A 25,440-nucleotide genomic window follows, 5' to 3' on the forward strand; every position below is an offset into this window, starting at 1 on the left:
TGCACGGCTCTTCCCTCCACCTGTGGCTAAGGATTCTTTCCTCAGGGTTGCTATCTTCTTTTTGGTAGTGATTCTCAGGTCATACCACCTTTTCTTGATGTCTTCTATTTCTCAGTGTGTGACCCCTAAGGCATTCACTTTGCTCTGGATCGCCAGCCAGGTGGTTCTCTTGACAGACTCTGCTACTTGCAGGGACTGTCTCCCAAATAGCTGGCTGTAATGTTGCACTACCTCCTCCATCAGCACCTGGAGCTCAGTTGTGCTGAATTTCAGGTTCCTTTTCCTGTCTACACCATCCTTCTGGCCTTCCTGGGACTCCATGGTGATGCTCTTCTGGGATCAGTGCAGCCTGCTCTTCTGTCTCCCCTCCAGCTCTCCAAACACCTCTGTGGCTCTGCACCTGCATGGGCGTGGCCAACTCCAGGTACTGGGTGTGGTACTTGCATCTGATTGGTTGATTTCACAGTTGCTTTGTTGTGGGGTGTGGTTGGTGTCCCTGATTGGTTGAGTGGCTCACATGTCTTCCATTAGAATTTTCGAGATCGGATTTTACCGATTCGGTATTCTCCGATTCGGTATCTCCCATTCATTCCTATGGGCCTGGAGGCCCATAGGGTTGAATGGGTGTTACCGATTCGGTGATTACCGATTCAGAGATTACTGATTCGGTATTTACCGAGTCAGAATTCGGACTGTTACCGAATTGGTATTTGTTACTGGTTTTTTACCTACATACAGTTTTCCGATTCATAAATACCGATTCGGTATGAATCGGTATTTATGAACCGGTAAATTGAAATTGCCTACGTCGTGCCCTAAATCTTTTCATTCTGATTAAATGACCAACAGAATGCTTGAAAGGGACAGTGGCTCTGGACTGGTTCAGGTCTTTCCTTCAGGATTGACCATATAGGGCATTACTGCCACTATTTCTCTCCAAAATACAAAGCCTGTGATCCTGCAGGGGTCTGTCACCCATTCTAATTACTCTATATATTTTGCCACTTATTCCAACATATATATCATATGTGGTAAGATTTTGTTTTAAATGATTCTTAAGTTGAAACTCTGGAACAAAAGATGGACTTTTTAATGTGACTGCAAGAAGTAGACAACAAGATGTTTAGCAACCAGTGTAAACATAACTCCATGAACACCAAAATACTGAAGGTTAGAGTAAAGCCAATCACTTGAATGTTATATGCTATGTGTAGTTTGTACCTAAGACGTAAAGAACGTAGCCAGATGCCCAGACTGAAAACTTGTGGACAGACATTCCTCAATCTAGCAGGTGAAGAATGCTTGGAGTGCACTACAAAGAACTAATCACATCACAAATCTTTCTGCAAAGTAGATGGCATTCATATACTTCCTGCTTATGTATCTGTTACGATCCCCTATCTATAGGTCACTTTAGTTTTTTCAGAAAAGTATTTTGTTTAGTGAGCTGCGATACTTTCTATCTTTCTTCAGTCAGAGCTTCAACAATCCAATTTCTTTCTTTCTATGAGATGACAACATCAGATATTGTGTTGGAGAATGAGTCCTTTTGCCCTCTCAAATCTGACACCTGTATTGATGGCTATTTTTTTGGAGATGTATTTTCTCTTTTGGCTAGTGTCATTATGACACTTTATTTGGTAAAGAATTAAGCAGGTATCCTTCCTCTGGCCATACCATTTGTAAGGTCTGGGATCCCACCTTTGGCCAACCTTACCAGTTCAAGATCAGAAATCCACTTGTGGGAAAATGTCATCATCTTGAGAGCCTTTATCTTCATAATTTTTCAATTGCTTTCTCAAGAACCACACTGAGGATGGGGGCAAGGTTTTCTTCCCTAGCGAGTGTTTCTTTCCTGTTACCTACAGGGCAAACAGAATATCCCTATGGTCCCAAATACAACACAGAGAAAATGGGATGTCACCAGTTTTTTGCCCGTACAAGGTCATGTGCAAGTCTTTCTGAGTGTTGAACCCCTACCAATTGACTAAGAGACTGATTATAAGTGAGTTATTGATTTCTGAGCCCAGCGTATAGCCTTGTGTGCGTTGGGGTCTGAATTACGAGTTTGGTTGAAAATTGTTTTTTGCAAATTTTCTTTATTAATTTCCGTGCACAGCAATGACATAATCGTAATCTCTTTAAACAGCTGCAGTACCCACAGAGTCAGGTCCCTGGCAAATGGTAGTATCCGGAGCACCCTTTTTAGGTCTCGCCCTGGAATTCGCATCCGAAGGATGCGTCCAGGGTGGAGACTTATAGCTATCGGACACGGGGGAATGGAGGACAAGAAACTGTCACGAGCTTTTGAAGCAGATTTGGGTGCGCGAACGCGCACGTTCTGTCCTGCGCCGCGCCGTGCACTTCCCTCCCATACTCCCAGCAAGTCAGCCTAACGCGCATGCATGCACACGCACTTACACAGACACGCAGGCACCCAGACAGGCAACCCCCACAGTCACACACACACACGCAAACACACAGACTCCAAGACACATACACACACACACACGCACGCTCACACACATACACAGCCCGCCGCCGCACGCGCACGCGCGCACACACACACATGCCCCCGCCCTCGCAGCCCAGCAACAAGGCGAAGCCCCACTCACCGGCTTCCTTGGTGCAGCGGCTCTCACCGGCAGCAGGACTCTTCCTCCCTTCTTCGGCACCGGGGCGCAGGGTAGGCTCCTGCCTGCTCCGGTGCTCCAAACAATCGCAGCTCTTCCGTGGGAGGCGGGGTAGGCTCCCGCCCTCCTACTTCCTGTTTCCGGTTGTCCCGCCCGGCCTGCCTGACTTCCTGGTCGCAGGCCGGCGGCGGACTGCAGCACGAGCTTAAGTTGCAAGTGAATCTCGCTGTAGGGGTGAAGATGCAATTTCTCGTTTTATTTGGAATCCGGATTTGTTCCGGAATTAACGTATGCGCGGGTGCAAGCAAATTTTGACCACACGCGTCGAAGAAAAATAAATAAATAAATATAAATATATATTATGTTAAGTACTATGTGCAAGGTATATATATATAAAATATTTATTAAGTGTTCCCAGGTCCTCGCACATGGGCGGGCCAAATCAAAGCTCACAACTATTCGGGAGGATTCCCTGAAAGAAAACCATTGACGAGCCCCCACACTTTCAATTGAGATGAGGAATAAGTGGCACTGGCTGAGGTGGGGAGGAGCACTTGGCGCGAGGAAGTCGGAAGACTTTCAGCACAGGGACTGTCTTTCTCTACGTTAAGCATGTGGCGACACTCAGTTTGTCAATAAGGATTTCTGGTTCTGGGCACCGTGCAAAATATCGTTGCTGTGAGGACTGTGGGCTTCTATTGCTTTTACGGGAAGGCGTTCACCGACGTGACAGTTTTTAACCATGGTGCCGATCTTGGGATTTCTACACTTCACCAATCATGCCGAAAACGGGCTTTGAGTTACAGGGTGACATTATATATAAATCGACACAATGCTAGACTTTATCAAAGAAAGACATTTGAAATGCCTGGTCATACCTGAATGTGGCAAATAATACGTGTAAACTATAATTGGTGGGTGGCTCAGTTGCTTCGGGTATGTTTTGTGCCTCCACTCATTTTATATTTGTAAAGTGAAAGACTTCAGTTTTAATTTCAGTTTTGGCAGTGATGGTACACGCAATACCAGCGCAATTTTGCTACATTGTAAGGAGGTTAAAAGTTGTGTAGAAGCATCTGCAGTGTGAGATCCAGTGAAATGATTAATAGTGCTTTTGGGCAGCTGCAGCAGCGTTAAAATTCATCACAATTCATTGTTGATGCTCAAATAAGTAGGGCTGCAATTTTGCTGTCTTTAATTGGTATGAAATGTTTGTGACACTGCGCCCACACACTGCGCCCACACACTACTTTAGGCCACACACACTGCGCCCACACACTACTTTAGGCCACGCACACTGCACACACACACACTACTTTAGGCCACACACACTACTTTAGGCCACGCACACTGCGCCCGCACACTACTTTAGGCCACACACTCTGCACCCTCACACACTCTGCACCCTCAATGCAACATACACTCCAAATAACACTCAGTGCCACATAATTACACTGCACTCAATGCAACATACACTCCAAATAACACTCAGTGCCACATAACTACACTGCACTCAATGCAACATACACTCCAAATACCACTCAGTGCCACATAGTTACACGCCACATAATTACACTGCACTCAATGCAACATACACTCCAAATACCACTCAGTGCCACATAATTACACACAACATAATTACACTCTACTCAATGCAGCATACACCCCAAATACTACTCGGTGCCACAAAATTACACACCACATAATTACACTCTACTGAATGCTACACACACTCCACACAATACCACTCAGTGCCACATAATTATATGCTACATAATTACGATGCAACATACACTCCAAATACCACTCTTTGCCACATAATTACACACCACATAATTACACTCTACTGAATACAACATACACTCCTCATATTACCCCTCAGTGCCACATAATTATATGCTACATAATTACACTGCGCTCAACGCAACATACACTCCAAATACCCCTCTGTGCCACATAATTACACGCCACATAATTACACTGCACTCAATGCAACATACACTCCAAATACCACTCAGTGCCACATAATTACACAGCACATAATTATTCTATCCATCTATCGCCCTCATTCTATCTATCGCCCTCACTCTATCTATCGCCCTCACTCTATCTATCGCCCTCACTCTATTTATCGCCCTCACTGTATCTATCGCCCTCACTGTATCTATCGATCGCCCTCACTGTATCTATCTATCGCCCTCACTGTATCTATCTATCGCCCTCACTGTATCTATCGCCCTCACTCTATCTATCGCCCTCACTCTATCTATCGCCCTCACTCTATCTATCGCCCTCACTCTATCTATCGCCCTCACTCTATCTACCTATCGCCCTCACTCTATCTACCTATCGCCCTCACTCTATCTATCTATCTATCGCCCTCACTCTATCGCCCTCACTCTATCTAGCGCACCACCACAGCATCACTCGGGGGCACCACAGCAGCACTCAGGGGCACCACAGCAGCACTCAGGGGCACCACAGCATCAATCTGTGCAACGATTCGACAACAACTGGTTCAAATATGTTCTATCAATGTTTCAAGCCTTATTACAAATGTCACAAAAATATGTTAATATTTCATTTCTGTTCTTGGATTTTCGTCACAATAAAGTACACTGAACATAATATTCACAAAAGTTATTTACTAAAGTTTAAGCTATTCCCATTATAAATTACAATAACTTTTAAGTATTAATTATTTTAAAAAATTAAGCCATTGTTATTTGTAATATAAATACATCTAAGTCACGTAAATACAACACATATTGCATTACAAATGCAATAGGTGTCACATTTGCGAAAGTTATAACTATTGGCATTGTAAATGACAAAGCTATTAATTTCGCTATTTTCAAAACCAACACTTCAATAAAAAAATTGTCATTTACAATACCAATAACTCAAACTTTTCTAATGCGAGACCTATTGCATTGCAAATGCTTGTTATTATCTGCTCCCAAATAACTCCAGTCTATCTGATAATGTACGGATAGGCCACCAAATGCAGGAGCCACTCAACCGGAGTTCCAATAAACAGTCTTCCCCATGTGTGCCCAATAGCAGTCTATTTTCCTCTGTTTTTTAGTCTGTCACACATCTAGCTGCATGTTCGATATGAGATGCTTAGGTGGTAGGGCGCCTTGGAACCAGTTCCTCTGTTCTTAAAATGTTAATGGTATTTCTTGTCTTCATGTCTTCATAGGCACTGTATTGGCCTGGAATTACAGATACAGTGCACGTATGAAACGTTTGTGTACTGGCATCTGCTGAAGGAAAAGTGAAACAATAATAGAATACCTCTGTTTTATACGCTTTGTGGGCCTCAAGCACAAAGATAACATCTTCCCTTGCTCTTGTTGTTGTAACACTGCTGTTCAAGCAGGTCTTTAATTAATAGGAGTAACTGTTATCTGTGCCATATTTAATTAACGGAATTCAAAGAAGGGGAAAAACTGTATTGGGTTGATCCTTTGAAGGGGTTCAAGCTTGAACAACCTACAGACAGAGATAGGGGTATTCTATTTATCAGAGGAGGATCTCACACACAGACGTCTCCGTAAAAGGTGAATAGGGGCCTTGGGCACAGGTAAGAACTACTCAGGAGGGGGGCGTGGCCAGGCGGTCCGACATGGCGGACGCGCCTTATAGCAGCTCCCGGAGCCTGACAAAAATCCTGCATAAATCCTGCAATTTAGATGCAGATGCAGCAACACCAACCCTCTGAAAGACTTGGTGAGACCCCGGAGAACCTGCAACGCCTCCCCTGAGCTCTGATTCTCGCCTCTGGGCTGCCGTAGCTACGGACTGATTGGGGCCCGAGTATCAGTCTGGGCGTGCCTGGCCTTTGGCAAGACAGGCCTGCTGGCTGTGGACTGCGTGCGGCCTAGGGATTTGGTCGCCCGCCGGTGGTCCCCACCCGGGGATGCGTATGGGTCGCAGACCTGAATACCTGTCCCGCGATGCCTAGATCCGGACCTCGTGTCGGAGGACTTCGAGGAGTATGACGTGGATGCGTGCCTTGTGAGCTGCAGCCTGGCTGGCGATTTATGGTGGAGATGCAACGCCATTAACTACTCTGTCCGGGTGGGGCGTGGCCTGGCAGTCCGACATGGCGGACGCGCCTTAGAGCAGCTCCCGTAGCCTGCCAAAAATCCTGCATCAATCCTGCAATTTAGATGCAGCTGCAGCGACACCAAACCTCTGAAAGAGATGGTGCTGCGGTTCGCTGTCAGCTCTCCATGACACAAAAGCTGTACACTAGTGACCTGTAAGACGAAGCCAGAACGTATTGGCTTGCTGCGCGTAGCCAGATTTATCAGTGGGGGGACAAATCCAGTGCCCTTCTGCATCGTCTATGCCAGCAGACACTCCGACCTGTGATTCTTCCGGAAATTCTTATCCAACAGGCAAGGTACTTACAGACTCTATACGAATTACTACCAGTTTTGCTGATTACTTAGTAGATTCATACACCCCGCAGAAGATTCTCCCTGAGGTCACCATTGACAGGTTTCTGGCGGATCAACCCCCGAGGACCCTGCCGGATTCTGTGCGGGATGACCTGGATGCCCCAGTCACGACCAAGGAGATTCAGAGTGCTCTCGCAGACATAAGCTTGGGTAGAGAACCAGGCCCGTAAGGATTTCCTTGTGAGTTCTATAATAAGTACCCATCCCAACTAGATTATTTGGCTGCGCGTCACACGGCTGCGGAGCACAGCCTGCTCCCGGTCAACTGGCGTCACGCTGAAATAGTGATCTTAAAAGCGGGTCGGCCCCCAGAACTGCATACTTCATATAGACCGATCTACCTACTCAATGTGGAGGCAAAAATCTAGCTAAAATTATCGCGAACCGCATTGTCCCGCACATAGCAACATTAGTTCATCCAAAGCAAGTGGGCTTTATGCCCGGACGTGCCACCAGACATAATATCCGTTGTGCACACAACACTATTGCCTCTGTGGATCGGCTGAACGAGCCGGCTGCGCTCCTTCTCGCTGATATTGACAAGGCTTTCGATTCCCTTAGCTGGACCTACCTCTTTGCACTGCTGAGCTGCCTTAACATTGGCCCACAACTTAGTAAATACATCCACCTCTTATACACAGACATTACCGCTTCGGTGCCGATCGTCGATTCGATGTCACTGCCGTTTCGCATCAGTAGGGGCTCCAAGCAGGAATACCCTCTATCTCCCTATCTTTTAGCACTCGCCATGGAGCCACTCACGGCATGGGTAAGAATTGATGCCCAGTTATATGGTTTTGAGTGGTCACAGGAGGTCTCCGATCGCTGACAACATATTATGTTTGTTAGCGTGCCCAAATGGATCCGGCCCACACTTACTTCGAATTATACAAATTTTCGGGGAAAACTCCGGTGTCTATATGAACGCTTGCAAATCATTTCTGTGGCCTCTGCAGGGGGGGGGAGTGACCAGCTTGGGACTTGGACGCGTGAGGTTACAGTAGTGCCGGATGGTTTTAAGTATCTTAGGGTCTTCCTGTCAGCGTCTCAACCCACCTCCTGGAATAAGAATCTGGCCCCTTTGTTTAATTAAAGAACAGGTGCGCTTCTAGTCACACTTGCCTTTATCATTATTTGGCAAATCAGCAATCTTTAAGATGGTCTCGCTACCCCACCTTCTTTATCAACTTTAAAACCATCTCAACCCAATATTGCATGCATGGTTCCGGCAATTAAACGCGGTCCTTAATCACTTCTTTTGGGGTGGGGGCTCAATCAATCAATCAATCAGAGACATTTATAAAGCGCACTACTCACCCGGAGGGTCTCAAGGCGCATGGGGGGGGGGGGGGGGGGGGGGGGCGCTGCTGCTCGAACAGCCAGGTCTTGAGCTTCTTCCTTCTTCCTGAAGGAGAGGTGGTCTTGGGTCAGGCGCAGGTCGGGAGGGAGGGAGTTCCAGGTCTTGGCGGCCAGGTAGGAGAAGGACCTTCCTCCTGTTGTCGCTCTTCGGATGCGGGGGACGGCGGCGAGGGCGTGGCTGGTTGATCGGAGATGGCGTTTGGGAGCGTAGAAGTTGAGGCGGTTGTTGAGGTAGCTCGGGCCTTGGTCGTGTAGGGCTCTGTGTGCGTGGGTGAGGAGACGGAAGGCGATTCTCTTGTTGACGGGGAGCCAGTGCAGGTCTCTCAGATGTCCGGAGATGTGGCTGCGTCGGGGGATGTCGAGGATGAGTCTGGCTGAGGCGTTCTGGATCCGCTGGAGTCTCTTCTGGAGCTTGGCGGTGGTTCCGGCGTAGAGGGGGTTGCCGTAGTCCAGACGGCTGGTGACGAGGGCCTGGGTGACTGTCTTCCTGGTCTCGGTGGGGATCCACCGGAAGATCTTCCGTAGCATGCGCAGGATGTTGAAGCAGGACGAGGAGACGGCGTTGACTTGTCTGGTCATGGAGAGGGAGGAGTCCAGGATGAAGCCTAGGTTGCGTGCGTGGTCTGTCGGTTTGGGGGCGGTGCCCAGGGCGGGGGGCCACCAGGAGTCGTCCCAGGCGGAGGGCGAGGAGCCCAGGATGAGGACTTCCGTCTTGTCAGAGTTCAGTTTCAGGCGGCTGGTCGTCATCCACTCGGCTACGTCTTTCATCCCTTCGTGAAGGTTGGCTCTGGCGGCGGCGGGGTCGTTGGTCAGGGAGAGGATCAACTGGGTGTGGTCAGCGTAGGAGATGATGTTGAGGTTATGTGGGCGTGCGATGGCCGCGAGGGGGCTCATGTAGACGTTGAAAAGGGTGGGGCTGAGCGAGGATCCTTGAGGGACGCCGCAGATGACTTCGGTGGCCTCTGACTTGTACGGTGGTAGGCGGACTCTCTGTGTTCTTCCGTCGAGGAAGGAGATGATCCATTCCAGTGCCTTCTCCTGGACTCCGACGTTGCTGAGGCGCTGCACTAGGGTGCGGTGGCAGACAGTGTCGAATGCCGCAGAGAGGTCTAGGAGGATGAGGGCCGCAGTGCGAGTCGCACTAAGAACGTGCTTCCAGTCCACATACTGTGGGGAACTCGTGACTCCGGACATCCAAGCGTATCATGCCACACCCCATCTTCTCATTTTAAATGACTGGTGGTACGGAGATAGACGGGACCCTGCCTAGACTATCGAGCACTGGTTAATGGACACTAAATCATTACGCACAATTCTACTCTAGCGCCGGCAACCAGGACGATCTTTGTGACATGACGACAAGCACTCTGTAGGATGGGGTGGTGGGGCAAACTCAAGAAAGAGACTCCTTTTTGGTGCAACGGCCTCCTACCACAAATGTCTGAGTTGCACAGATTTGTGGGCTGGGATACTAACAGTATCTCAACAATTTGCGACATCCTTCATTGTCAGATCCTGAAATCATTCCAGGAGCTACAATCCGAATTCCAAATGCCCCGGTTGCAATTCGACAGATATCTGCAATTTCGTCACGCATTCTCCCCTTATTTAACACAAGAGGACAATATTCCCGACTTCAATCCCATTGACGCCAAGGTGTTCCTGGGCGAGATGGGTGCGCACAAAATTACAGCAGTATATCGCACATTGGTCACTAATAGCCACAATACACTTAATAAGACTAGAGACTCCGGGCAGAAAGATTTGGGTCCACTTGATGAGGATGACTGGGTTGAGGCTCTTGAGTCCAAAAGCGGGGCGTCCATTCATGCGCGCCTTCGTCTTATACAATTTACATACCTCCACCGTGTATATTTCACTCACTACAGGCTTTGGCGCGCCAGGATTTTTTTTTTTTTTTTTTTAATTTGTTTTTATTGCAGAATTATAGATGCGACATCGAGGTGGGTCAACCAATACACTCATGACGTTGCAAAACATATCTGCGTCCGTTAAAGTTGTACACAGCCATTTAGCCCACATCCCGGAGGCTGGGCGGCGTTCCGGTTCGTTCCTGCAACCTGTCAGGGTGGTCATCTCACAGAGATGTCTGGGCAACAACACAATCTAGGATCTGCTTTTATACCCCCAAACTCCCCCCCTTGGCGCGCCAGGATGATAGCATCCCCCCCGTGTCTGCGCTGCGGAATGGCCGATGGTACTCTCCTCCACACGGTATGGGAATATACTGCTTTATCGCGATTTTGGTGTGGGGTACTGACCTGTCTCTCTCAGGTGCTGGGGTGGGACGTTCCACAGTCGCTGAGTTTAGCTGAGTTTCATATTACGGAGGGAATTGGAAGTAACAGGTACAAAAGACATCTGCTATACCTGGGTCAAACTCTGGCTAAGCGAGACATCGCTAAGGCTTGGGAAGCGACTTCCCTGCCATCTGTAGGGGCCTGGAAACGGGGCCTTGACTTTTCCATGGGGCTACAACTACCAATTTGTAAGGCTCGGGTATGTCCCCAGAAACATCCGAAGATATGGAAGTGGTGGGCTGATTATCAGAGTTTGAATCTTAAACCTATACCCTCTACGCTACACAATGAAGAGCAGCCATAAAGACCTAATGCTGGGTACTAAAATCAAGAATAAAGAAAAAATTCATAGCTAACGTAAAGAAAAGTTTCAGTTCTATCATGGACATGGAGGCGAGGATTAGGCTTTACTTCCTTCGCTTTATTACAAATAATCAAGCTCCAGCAGCCATTTCATAAGGCCAAACATGAATAAAAAACTACATTTGCCATGAAACACAGGGAAGAAAAAAAATGATCAAGTCCATCTAATCAGGATCCAACCTGCCGTATAATGACCCTTGAAGCCTCTCTAGCCTTCTTTTTCTTCCTGCGACAGCTGCAATTCTCCAAACTGGTTACTCCTGTTTGTTGGACTCCGCCCCTGGAGGCAAAAAATGTGCACATTATTGCCACCCAACAGGACCAATGTATCATAGACTATAATACATGTCGATATTATACCGTCCGAATGCAGCTTAAGAACACAACCTTACAGAACACTAGTTAATATAACACAACGGATGTGAGTGTTCACAACTGATGACCAATAACCTTCCCAAATGCACACATCTTCTGCAATGGGAGGGAATTTTTTGGGGAGAAACATTTCATAAGGTGGGCTAATCCTTACCTCTCTGTCCTTATTAGAATTGAAACTTTCCTTTACTCTAGCAAGGAAATTTTTCATTCTATGGCAGGACACCGAGGCGATGATTCAACAAGTTCAAAGCTTATCCACAAACATGCTTGCCAGAGAGGGAACTGGTTTAAAGTAAAAGGTCTTAAAGGTGGAATTATTCGTCCAATCTGCTGCTTTGAGGATATCCTCTAGGCGAGCAACAAGACAGAAAGTTTAGAAACCACAGCCCCTCTCATTGAGTGGGCCCTAAATCGGAAGATGTCAATTCCAGCTTCTTGCATGACCCACCTGACCCATCTAGCAATCGTAGGGGACGAAACCGCTCTGTGGGGTTTTGTGAAGGCAATTAACAACTGTATTTCCCCATGTGGACGGAGATCTTCGGTCATAGACTCATATGCTTTAATGGTGCGAACCACATACAACTTAGGGGATTGTCTCAAAGAAGGATAAGAAACCAATCTAGCACCACTTTTATTTCTGCGTTAAATGTGAAAGGTTACCCGATCGGGGGTGAAGACTCTACCTGTTACATCCAGAGATCGGACATTCGATACTCGGCGACATGATATCAGACAAAGTAACATCACTAATTTCGCTGGCAACTGTCTCCTGGAAAGATACTCACTAGAGAACCAAGATTGAAACAGAAGATGAACTTCCTTAACATCCCATAGAGATGTGTATCTGGGCTGAGGAGGAACTGAGAGTCTGATACCCGCTCCCTGACTAGCGGGTGTTCACCAACCTGGTGTGCATCCACCAGGAGGTGGCCTGCCGAAATTGCCGATCTGTAGGTATTAATAGACCGGTACGTGAAACCATGAGATGCCAGGATGCCAGAAAATTTACCACCTGGACAATGTTTGCCCTCCGGGGATCAATCTGGAATTGGAGACAACAACCCAACCATCTTGACCAGACGGATCCATATCGCTTTTTGGTATGGTCTGCCCAGGCCTTACCAAGTAAGGAGGAAGCTTCTGCTGAAAAGGCCTGGAACCTTCCAATGACGCCTGTAACCCTCTAGGTAATGAGGCGGAAAGATCCCACTAGGACCAGCGGCAGAGGATTGTTCTGGGGATCCCTGAGGAGATCGGGAAACAGAAGTAGAGGGAGTGGAAAATCCCAGGAAAGTTCCATCATCGCTGGAAACCAAACTTGTGATCTCCAAATCGGCATGATCACCACTACCTCTGCTCCTTGCCTGCGCATCTAAGCCATCATCCTTGTGATCATGGCGAATGGGGGGGAAGGCATAAGATTGTTCCTTGCTCCAGTCCTGGAGAAAGGCACCCATGGCTGTCACAATGGGATCCGGTCTACAACTGCAATACCTATTGAGCTGGTAATCCAGCCAGGGTGCAAACAGATCCATAGAAAAAGGACCCAATCTGTCCTGGATCATCCAGAAGACCTGGGGATCCCGTTCCCAAAGGCTGAAGTCCCTCCGGTGGCAAGAGAGCCAGTCCGCCACCTGATTGGAGCTCACCGGGAGATGTTCCGCTGACAAAGATATTTGGTTGGACAAACAGTACTCCCACAGAATCCGAGCGAGGTCGGACAAGGTTCTCGTCCGTTCCCTGTGTATGTAGTTCCTATATTCCCAATTGGCTCTGCGCATTAGAATAATATATCCTATAGATTTGACGTAGGACTTATATCAATAGGTCTCCATCGGATATAGTAAACTTAATTGTGTGTGTGCCAGCTAACTCAGAGGTCACCAGAAACTTTCTCGAATACACAAGAAGGGATTCGTTTCTGGCAACGGCATAAACATGACAACTTTGTTTCCCAAGAATAAGAATATATCTCTCAGTCATGGAAACAATAGATAACTAGTTCACTCAGTCAATCGTGCATGCTTCGTTTCTACATAGTTGCAGAGAAATAGTGTGACGGGCATTTTCAATAAAAAGGGTCTTCTTTCTCATGCAAGAGAAGTGAACTGCTACAATCATTAGGCAGACTGCAAAGTATAATGCGTACAGCGTAAACAGTAATATGAAATAGTACTGTAAGAGCATTGTATGGTTTCTAAGCCATATAAAAATACTTTCATAAATACCATAGACTAAAATACTCAACTGGTGCTTCTAAAATATGCCTACCCCAATATACCTAACTTAGGTCTAGTACGATGGAAGAAGTAAGTATGGTCTTTTGCATAGGTTTAGTTTTGCAAAGAATCTACCAAAGGTTTCTCTGGGTTCCGATCAGCTCCATACTTTAGAATGAAGGAGGTCTGGTATCTCTGTCACGGGACTCGATTTCCCAATACCCTGCAAGGGGAGCCGGAAACACTGGAGCTGGATTCTCGGCACAAGAAAGGCAGCTTCCTGATCAGTGCGTCAGCTGGAGAGTCTGCTTCCTCCGGCACTTGCTGTAGCGAACTGCGTCAGGCAAGTAGGTCGTCGAACTGCTCCGAACCATTGTATCTTGCTATAGCAAGTGAAGGTATATTTATACCTTGAAGGTGTTTAGGAATGCCATAGTTTGACGTGAAGTCTGGCACAGGAATGTCATAAATGAACCCCTGGGAATAGTCGTTCATTGTAAAGTAACTGAGTTCTTGGAGAAATCAATATTCAAGAAAGGGGAAGTTTCCTAACGGCTTAAGCTGGTTTTCCAAGAAATCGTTGTGACGTTTGGCGAATGGATGAAAGTAGCCAAGCCTTTATTTGGGTAGCATGAGCTATGCCTATATAAGGGCAACGTGAATTGTACCTATATAAGGGCATGAATCGGGAAAATTCAATCGAAGCAGAAAACGCCACACAACACCCACTCCACTTTCTTATGTACGAAATTATTAAGTTCTAAACACGTTAAACATATCTAAACATGATGTGTTAAAAACCCACCCAAAACACATAAAAAATGCATTGGCACTGGTTGTACACAATAAGAGCATTTGTGCTGTACGCATTTAAATCAATGTTTCATTCAAAGCATATAGTTTGACATTTGAAAATGCTAACTGAATGAATCATGAAAAAATACATTTATGAAATGGCTCTTAAATACAGAAGAAAAAAGTCAAGACCATTTCATGGTAGATTACATAAACTGTTTGAATGTGGACAAGGTCAAATATTGTCTCTGAAAGTTTTCAAAGAATTCTAGTTCTCTATGAATAGTTCTACTTTAAGCAGATTACTTTTGTGCCAAAAACAAAAATGAAAAAATACAAATTTGGAAAAACAAAAGTTGAATCGTGGAAAAAAATCTCAAAGTTAGAACTTTGTTTTAAAAAAATGAAGATTGAATTCAGAGTCTCTCAGAACATTGTGTGCCAAATTCAAAAGTCAGTGTTCTAAGTCTGTCAAGAATTCCTCTACCATTGTAGGTGAAAGTTGAATTACCTCGTTAAGAAGGTCAACCGCACATAGATGTGAAGCATCGGCGTCAGCGTTGGTCGCATTAGCAATGTTCGAATTGGAAGGTACCCGTGTTCTTGTTTCCTGTTGTACCTCACAGTCAGCATTTTGCATCTGTGAGATCTTAATGAATGCCGTAATCAGAATTGGTAGCCGCTGGGGACAACACTGCGTATAGGCCTTTACAGGGTCCAGCAAAGTATCAATATCCGTTGGCATGACTGATGGGAGTGTGTGTCAGAATCGGTCCGTTTGGGCCGCTGTCCGCGCAATGCATGGGGTTCTGATGTCTTGATTCCTTGGACCACAATCCCCAGAGGGCCAAGGGTGTAGCTGCGCGAGAGGTTAACGCGCAACTCCGGAAACATAAGCCGAACTCACAGCACAAACGGAGCCGATAATTCTGGTGAGCCGGCGAGAAGGGCTGTTGTGCATCCGTGAAGGAACCGTGAGTAAGATTAGCAGTGTGTTTCCGGCTGGGAACATACGACGCTGGAGAACAGTTGAACAGTAGCTGGATGTTTGTAGGTATTCTGGGAGAGACGGACACGGCTGTGTTCGTCGGATTCCTCTCTCTCTCTGTGGCCTTTTCCCGAGGATAAGTGTTTGGTTTCCGAGAGTTTGAGAAGCGCGGCTGCGTTTCTATCTTGGGATGTTATTTGGATAAAGAACGAGATAACTTTCAGAGAGTGAAGGTTTACGGAACTATTAAGACCCACAGTTGAAGTGAGGGGTACAAGACTGTTATAAATGGACTATTGCTTGGCACGTTACCAATATTACAAACGTGATACTTTTGTTTGCTGAACTGAAACATTTCTAAAGGTGCAGTTAACCTTCAGCTCGTTATATGTTTTCCATGTTTCTTTTCGACAACTTGTTTGTGTTTTCTTTTCATACTGCAGGAGAGGAAACAGGGGGGTACCTAGTAATGAAAGAGTGGAACAAGACAATCTATGGTCAAGCATTGGTATGTGAGGTGTGATAAGCAGCCTATGGTGTATGGTACAGTTGTGGTATAATACATGTACATTTGTGTTCTTTCCTTACCAGATTATTGCCACTGATAGGACCTTCCCTCTCTCTCCTGCATATAAAGACTTAGAATTTTCCTTTTCAGGTAGGCTTGACTATCAGTGGGGGAATAGAGTCCTGTTAACCTTTAGAGTGCCTTTGTATTATAGAGTAGATAGGGAGGGGTGTGAAACTAAATCCCTTGTTCTTTATCATTTCAGATCTCCCTCCCCGCTGTCCCCTTCCTTTCCCGCGATTGCGGAACCCTCCTATTGGTCTGTGATTTATGCCGGGTCACGGGTGGGTTGCGTGAGCGCGGGTGTAGGACTTTCAACACAGCTCCGAGGAGAAGCGTGTCGGATCTTGACAGTGTGAGACAGATGTCTTACATGCATTCTTCTCCGCATAGCAGGCATCATGTAACAGGTAAGATGCAATCTTGCCAAATTGGTCTGAATGGTAGAAACCATGCGGTATTCAATTCTCTTAAACGAGTTAATCCTGAAATTTGGACGATGCGCTCACGACACTTCATCGCCAGTAGAGTGTTCTCCATGGTGAACTGGGTGTCGCTTGTGGATTGGCTTGCCATATCGAAGCAGTAGGAGCAAAAATAGTATCCCTGCAGCGAGTCCCAAAATGAGAGGCAATCTGCCAAACACAGAGTGCACGAAGTTTGGAAATATTCCTAGGTCTGCTTCAAAGGGTGCTAACAGTCCAGAAAAAACTGTCTTAAATACATGTACAATACTACTCATATCAAACATGTTTAAGATACAACTTTATATTTCTGAGAAATGTATAGGGCAATTTGTAGTTAAGAGGGCATGTATCTCTGCAGAAGTCTTTGCGACTTGCAGATCATAGGTCTCTTTGGCTGAGGTCAGTGGCACAGTTTTCTGTAAAAGAATGGTTTCATTCTGCTTAAAGTATCAATTCGTATAGAAGAGATGTTCAGTGAAGGCCATAACGGCGACTCCCGGTCTGTCTTGGTTTTAGGAAACAATACTTGCATACAGCAAGTGCCCCTGGCTGACAGAGTTACGAGATAGGGTAAACCTGGCAACATGCCACAGCAGCTGTGATCTTTCAACATGAGGTAACTTCCATTAGAAAGTTGTCCAAAAATTGCATCAATCACCGCAGCAGGTGAACCTTGCAGGTGGTAGGACAAGTTGTTAGAGGAACCATCGCAGGCCCCGTGTAAATTAATACCCTGACAAAGGAGAGAATCGCTTCGTGCTTTTTCATAATTTTTACCACTAATAAACACTTTCCCCCACTCCAACATCTGTGTGCGTATGGTAATTCCCAGGATGTCTTGATGTATTCTTTGCCCAACCTTTCATATATGCCTGCTGGTATATGTTTTAAGCAATACTGAAAATGGAAAATTGTAACAGGCAGAGTGATTGTTCCGTGTACTATCCATTCAATCGCTGGCTTTTCAGCGACTGTAAATGGCAAACTTTCCAGTTCTTCAGTACTCAGCACTGTATAGTCTGCTTCCCTCTGGGCCAGTTTGATCTGTTTTTCAGTGAGATTGAATTCTGAAAACAGTGACATAGTATTGATTAAACGCCAAGGCACATAGCCTGAACGTAGGTTTTGTAACGTCCAACCTAATAGCATGATAGAACGTAATTGCGACTGACCATGTTGTAGCATGACCAAGTCCTGTTCCATGATGTCTATGGCAGAGAATACTATGCTGTCCAAAGAATATATCCTGGATGATAGAGTCGTTAACCCATTGTCAACTACAGAGAGAGATTTCTCCAAGTTAATACGATCAATTTCTCGTATTCGTTCTGCAGTCTCTGCTTGCGGAATCTTCCATGCTTCAATATGCAATGCATAGATACCGGAGTATATAAAACGTTTATGACGCGGTTTAGTAGGTCCTTGCAATATCCCTTAGATCAGATCCAACTTTAAGTAAAGATAAGTGTTATTTAACATCCTTGAGTGTAGATCTATGTAACCATTCAAGGCACAGTTTCCCTACACTGTATGTTGTTACAATTCCTGGATGCTGTCTCTGAACATATCTTGGGTCTGGCTTAGTGAATGTGAACCCCGTGTTTTATTCAGGTGTTTGTGTCTGTGGGCCAGATTAACCATTTTTTCCAATCTGTTCTGTTGTGAAGCAAAATAATATGTACGTCGACCTACCGCGCTGAAGTGTTACTGCTATCAGGTGTAGGTGTAGGTATGGATGGATTGTTTAGGTCTTTTATCTTGGCTAACCCAAGACAAGATGTCTGTTGAACAGTGTCATTCAAAAACATTATTTGCTCTGGGATGGTGCAGGCTCTAAATAAGGCTTCTAATCCCCGCACTTGCCAGTCTTTTGTGCCCCAGACAGTTTTTGTCTCAATGTTGTCTTTCCAAAAGTCGAAACCTAGCGAAGACAGCTGAGCATAAAAGGACGCAGAATAAATTTGTTTGGTATGAGTCAGCATACTTTTCATTCCTGTCCTATTAACATTTTTAAAGTAAAATGTTTCTGGATTAGATACATTAAAAGCTAAAAAGTATGGAAATTTGCCATAAAATATTTTTGAACTACCCTTTGGTGGCGTAGGACAATGTTCCCATTGGTTATACATCAGAACATTTCTAGGATTTGCAGATTTGTGCAAGAAATGATGACCATAGTGATTATAACAATACATTTGTTCATAATCTGATGAACTTTCTAAGTATTCATGATTTGTACATTTTGCAGACATTTCTAAGTCTGACATCATATTATTAACAGTCTCGAAGTCCCAATCATCAGAAAATGTACTAGATAAAACAAAGTCATTCAAGGAAATCTTGAACTGGTGTAGAATCTTTAACAGCTCTGCCGGACCAAAAATGTCATATTCAGTTCTGTCCCAAGCTATACCATCAGGTATAGGAACGGCTGTGATGTTCACTGATGACAAGTCTCTTTGTTCACGATGAGATGATTTGAGTGGCTTGAGGAGTAACTTGATGTTCGTACTCGCTGTGTCCTTTTTTACATATCTTCCATTTATCAGCATTTCCAAAGTTATTAACAGAGTCAACCAAAGTAGAAGAAAAAGTACACCCAACACAATCCAAAATTCAATCCATGGTGAAACCAGATAAGTCTTTTCCAGGTGATAAAAAAGTTCTGTTGCATGTTCTATGAAAGTTCTTTTAGCTGGCGTCGTTTCAGGTTCGCTGGGATCCTCGGAAAACGTATCAAAGTTAATGAAATAGCCATAGGCAGTTCTGTCAATTGTAGGGATTGCATCAGGACTTGTTGAAACCGCTGGAACCACTTGATCACTTGTTACATTTGTGTAGTCGAATGCTATTTCTTTGTAGACAGGTGTTTCTTGAGGAACTGTTATTTTGGTTTCAAGAGGCACAAGTTCCATAGCTTTGTTGCTTAGTCCTTCATTTCACACTGCAGATTCTTCAAAAGTAATGAGTCTTTCAGTTTGAACCTCTTGGATAGTAGCAAGATTCGGTCATCTGCTACATCTTTGGAGTCCACTTGGCCGACTGTTTATGATCGGCCACATGATGTGATTTAACCAGGTCGATTGACATAAACCTGTTTTCCTTTTTACCAGCAAGGGGCGGCAGTAATACTGTTCTTGATCCGTGGATTGCTAGGACAGGTACTGGATGTCTGTAAGAAGGCCCAAATTCCTTCTTGTCCGTGATCTTCTCTCTGACTGGAAACCCAAGCTTAGGAATCCAGACCGGCCTTGCTGGGATGGTCGGTTTCTCTTCAGTGGCTGTTGGCTTCAGGGACACGTTACTTTGTTTTGTTCTTATTTCATTTAAGTCCTGTAAAACAGCCAAACGGTCTTTGATATCAAAGGTTTTTTTTTTCCGCCACTGAAGTCTGACAATCGAGATCCGAAATTATCATTCTGGTTCCAAAAAGGACTTCATATGGAGTGATACCCCCTAGAGAACTTCTTGGCAGATTGTTAAGACTATGTTGGACACTTATTAGATGTTTGACCCACCCGTCACCCGAGCCTAAAACCCTAGCTGTTATAGATTGCTTTATGTCCCATTCTTTTCTCTCCACTACCGAATGTCCCTCAGGATGGAATGGACTAGAGTACTGCAATGCAACGCCCAATTTGGCCATGGCTAAACGCAGGACCCTGGTCAGAATATAGCATGCCGACTGCGTATGTGCTGATAAAGACTTGCAAATCTTTTATAACAGTTAGAGCATCAGCCGAGTGCTGAGGCCACATCCAAATGAATCTGGAACACAAATCCACTGCGACCATAATATATTTATAGTTACCATCCCTCTGCAAGGGACCGCAGTGATCTAGGTAAACTCAAGCTAATGGTTTATCTGAGATTAACAGGGGCATCTTTTGGCAGATTTCACATTCCAAAACATACTTTCTGGTTTGTTTCCTCATGCGCGGCCACCAGTATCTGTTTTAATAATGATACTGTAGCGAAAACACCTGCATGTGCAGAGGCTAGCCCTTCATGTGCTGCTAAAATTAGTCCTAATCTACGTTCCATGTTTGGAATTACTCTATCCCCCACTCCAGGGATTCGAGCAAAAGGAACGTAGTTTGCATCAATTATATGTGAGTATTTGAGTGGATAGTTTTGAGGTAACACTGCACCGCTGCCTTTGCTTGTTGCATTGACAGCTAGCATTATTTCGCTGTCTATTTTCGTTTTTGAACGATTGATTGCAGCTACGGAAGCCATTTTCACAGTTGCCTTCGCGGCTTCATCAGCCAATGAATTCCCTGCAACGTGAACGCCATCACGTTGATGACTCAGTGTATGTATCACGTGAGCGTTTTGTAGTCCTTGTCGTAACTGAACTACTTGTTACCGAAGCAATTTATGCTTGATTGTGCAACCTTTTGCATCTTTGTTACCGTTTTGAATCCAGTTCTGCAAGTATTCATTGTAAGATTGAACACAATATTACGAATCGCACACTATGAGTGTGGGGAATTCGCGGTCCGTATTTCCAAGCTCCATCTTAAAAGCTTGTAGTTCAGCTCGCTGAGCTGTACAATTTGCAAGAGATTGTGTTTTAGTGACCAATGGTCGGAATTTGCCATCGCGTCAACCTTTAACCCCCTCCCATGCTCATGACGAGCTCAGCTCATCATGACCACTGTGGCAGTGTGCTCATGACGAGCTGAGCTTGTCATGACCGTTGCGCCGCACCCACGCAGGGATAATTCCCCTCCTGTGCTCGGCGTTCCATTGGAACGAACGTGGTCAGGACGAGATCACCTCGTCATGAGCACACGGCCACCGTGGCTCATGACGAGCTGAGCTTGTCATGAATACCGGAGCGCTGCGCCCCCCCGTCCCTCCCCCCCCAGCACAGCGGGTGAATTAGCCCTGCAGGGAAGGGGTTAACGATCACGCACACAGCACTATAGGCTTGTTTACCCACGTAGCGGGTTGGGCTGATCCGTCAGTATAAATTATATATTCATACTGCTCTAGAGGCAGAATTTCAGTAGGCAGAGGGCATTCTTGCTCGTATTGTAGAAATGCTTGTGTTTTCAAAGAGGTATCAAAAACGTATTCAACGTCTGTTGCAGCAAGAAAATTAACCCATTGTATCCATCTTGGATGCAAAGCTTTAGCATTTGGAATGCTCACTTTTGGCACTGCCTCTAAGGCAGGTACAGTTGTAACGACCATAATGCACTTACCCTGTGTGAGGGCTCTCTCTTTTGCTACTGCAGTTTGAACCGCTGTCAGAGTTCTTTCAGTTGAAGTGAATTTCATTTCTGCTTGTGTGTACAAGTGTGATTTGTAAGCTATTGGTACTTTTTCACCATCGTTAAAAGTTAAGTATGTGAATCCGCATTGTCCTGGAATGATTCGGATCACTAAGAGGGGTACGTTTACGGGTGTTTGCAAATGTTTTGTTGCTAACATGTCTGTTTGGACTGAACGCAAAATTTCTTTGTGTTTTTATGTTCGATTAACTGTTTTGAAATCAGGTTTGATTAGTTCGTAGAGAGGTTTAGCCCTTTCTGCGTAGTTTAGAATGTAAGTTTTTCCGAAATTTAGGAAATCTAGAATCGCCTAAGTTCTTCAGCGTTTTTAGAGGTTGGAGCAGCGCACATTTCTCTAGAAAATTTGCTGCCAGGCTTTTGCCTTCACTTGATAATTCATATCCTAAAAATAGGACGTTTAAATGGGCAATTCTCGATTTCTTAAACCTGAATCTATACCCTTCAGAGGCGCAGCCAAGTATGATGGTGTTCACCCTGTTCAAGTGCCTATCCAAGTCATCGTCTGTTAGATAGATGTCATCGACATATGATAATGCCTCATCATCATAGGTTTGTAGTAACTCTGTTACTCTGGACAAAAATACCCCTGGACTATTCTTGAATCCCTGTGGGAGACGACAGAAGTGACGCTGTGTCCCCATAATTGAGAAAGCGGTCAAATACCTACTTTCTGGTGCAATGTTTTGACAGAAGAAACCATTAGAAATATCTAATGTGGTTTTATACTTTTTACGCTCAATGTTATTCATTAGTGCTGCACTGTGTGCATTTCATACTGCAAAAGTTTTGCAACAAGAGTTTAGATGTCTGTAATCCAATACTAGAACATACGTATTGTCTGGTTTGGAGACAGGAAACAAAGGATTGTTCATTGACGAGGTGCATGTTTCAATCACTCCTTGGTATTCAAGTTGATCTAATATCTCCCTGACCTGTTTTTTAGCTTCTTGCTTAACTGGATACTGCCTTTGTGCAGTTGGTTTATTGAACAGTCTTCTTTCTCATGCAAGAGAAGTGAACTGCTACAATTGTTAGGCAGACTGCAAAGTGTATTGCGTACAGCGTAAACAGTAATATGAAATAATACTGTAAGAGCACTGTATGGTTTCTAAGCCATATAAAAAATACATACATAAATAACATAGACTAAAATACTCAACTGGTGCTTCTAAAATACGCCTACCCCAATGTACCTAACCTAGGTCTAGTACGAGGGAAGAAGTAAGTATAGTCTTTTGCATAGGTTTAGTTTTGCCAAGAATCTACTAAAGGTTTCTCTAGGTTCTAATCAGCTCCATACCTTAGAATGAAGGAGGTCTGGTATCTCTGTCTCGGGATTCGATTCCCCAACACCCCGCACGGGGAGCCGGAAACACAGGAGCTGGATTCTCGGCAGGAGAAAGGCAGCTTCCTAATCAGTGCATCAGCTGGAGAGTCGGCTTTCTCCAGCACTTGCTGTAGCGAGCTGCGTCAGGCAAGTAAATTGTCAAACTGCTCCGAACCACCGTATCTTGCTAAAGCAAGTGAAGGTATATTTATACCTTGAAGGTGTTAAGGAATGCCATAGTTTGACATAAAGTCGGGCATATGAACGTCATAAATGAACCCCTGGGGTATAGTTGTTCATTGTAAAGTAACTGAGTTCTTGGAGAAATCAATATTCATGCAAGGGGAAGTTCCCTAACGGCTTAAGCTGGTTTTCCAAGAAATCGTTGTGACGTTTGGCGAATGGATGAAAGTAGCCAAGCCTTTATTTGGGTAGCATGAGCTATGCCTAAATAAGAGCTTGATTTCTATGCCTATATAAGGGCAAAGTGAATTGTACCTATTTAACCCCTTCCCCGCGGGGCTAATTCCCCCGCTGTGCTGGGGGGAGGGGGGGCGTGCACCGCGCTGTGGTGCTCGTAACGAGCTCAGCTCTTCAGGCAGCACGGTGGCGCTGTGCTCATGACGAGCTGAGCTCGTCATGACCACGCCCGTTTCTATAGAACGCTCAGCACAATGGGGGAATTATGCGAGTGTCACGACGAGCTCAGCTCGTCATGAGCACAGCGCAACCGTGACGGATGAGGATAAGGGCATGAATCTGGAAAATTCAATCAGAGCCTAAAACGCCACACAACACCTGCTAGATGACTGACGTAGCGCACTGCTGCCACGTTATCCATCTTGAGGAGGACTGAGTATTTCACCTTCTCCTAGGTCCAGCAACGGATGGCTAACGGATGCTCTGAGTTGGATAGCACAATAGGGTGGAAATCATCTTCCAGAGTCATCAGCGTCGATGAAAAGGGAACAGGTGCAGGGGTTAGTGACAAAACGAAGGTTGCCACCAGAGCGGGTGTTGAATCCAATGAGGGTTCAAGGGGCACAACAAGGTGCAAAAAATAAACATGCAAGCAGAAGCATGACTGGAGGCCTCTGTGGACCGTTGGAGCCTAAACGCACATCAGTAGGACCCGATAAAGTACCAAAAAGGCACAGTGTTAATCCTCAATACTGATACTAACACCTGGCAGAGCGGGAAATTTCAGAAGTGTAGTAATTTCTCACTGCAAAAATTCTTTCGGCATAGTGGATCCAAATGCTCACCACACATACAGCAAACATTTTCTGCAATATGAGCTTGAAAAGGGGATAGATTTGAGATAACAACTACAGCAACATAGACCTTCATGGATAGAGAACTGTCCAAAGGACTTCTTACTCACTGTCATCATTTACCCCAGCAAATTAGAGTAAAAGCCAAAGTAGTTAGCACGTTCTGCTGTCTTTTGGGACTAACAAGTAAACACAAGAATTCAAAATAACAGAGGCCGAAGTGTAGAAGTCCACAATTAAATGTCTTCTTATAGATATGCAAAACTACAGATCGAGAAAAGCATCGCATGTCATTAAGCAAATATCCTTGCTCCAATCTCTCACACTACAGTATCAGAAACATAATTCAACAGTGTTCATAATTCTATCTTTTACCTGCCGATAGATTCAACAAAAATCAACATACTTTTTGCAAATAGCTTTTGATCTAGTCTCTGGTGTTAAATTGTTCTGGCCTCAAAGCGAAAAAGGAACAATTGACTTTTTAACTCACCGGATGATGTTTCATCTTGTCTGACAAAACTTTCTTCGTAATATAATTTTCTTTAACATGTTGTTGCTGGCGTCTCGGAAAAAAGAGTATATACATTTGTCTATGAATACCCATTGCCAATCTTTAAGACACTGTTAAAACAATTATTTGTTTAGGAAAATGGGGAGTTTACTTATCTAGAACAATATTTCTCTTGCACGCATATTCTTGAGATTCAACACTTAGGGCCTGATTCACAAAGATATTTATGTGCAGTAAATTTACGACTGTGAAAGTCTCCGCTCTGGGACAGAATCTACACACTGCAGTTCTCAATGAGAAGATTCTGCCCCGAAGGCAGAGACACCGCAGTCGTAACTTTACTTTTTTCTGACTGAGATGTTCAGCGGAACCTCGAAACAAGCTTCAATTAATTTAAAAAACATTTTCATATTCCAGTATGAGATCTGACTATTTCAGATCTATGGACTCTACTGA

The 25,440-nt window shown here is 45.0% G+C and overlaps 1 protein-coding gene across 1 annotated transcript in view; it reads right to left on the reverse strand.

The window, feature by feature from the left end:
- Window positions 1-25,440, reverse strand: part of REDIC1 (regulator of DNA class I crossover intermediates 1) — a 753,321-nt gene that overhangs the window by 607,968 nt on the left and 119,913 nt on the right. Inside the window, exon 4 of the mRNA XM_086929839.1 lies at window positions 24,964-25,036. Coding sequence (XP_086785965.1) covers window positions 24,964-25,036 — 73 coding nt within the window. The remainder of the gene's footprint in view (window positions 1-24,963; window positions 25,037-25,440) is intronic.

The sequence above is a fragment of the Lissotriton vulgaris genome, chromosome 1_1 (assembly GCF_964263255.1).
Source record: "Lissotriton vulgaris chromosome 1_1, aLisVul1.2, whole genome shotgun sequence".
Taxonomy (NCBI): Eukaryota; Metazoa; Chordata; class Amphibia; order Caudata; family Salamandridae; genus Lissotriton; species Lissotriton vulgaris.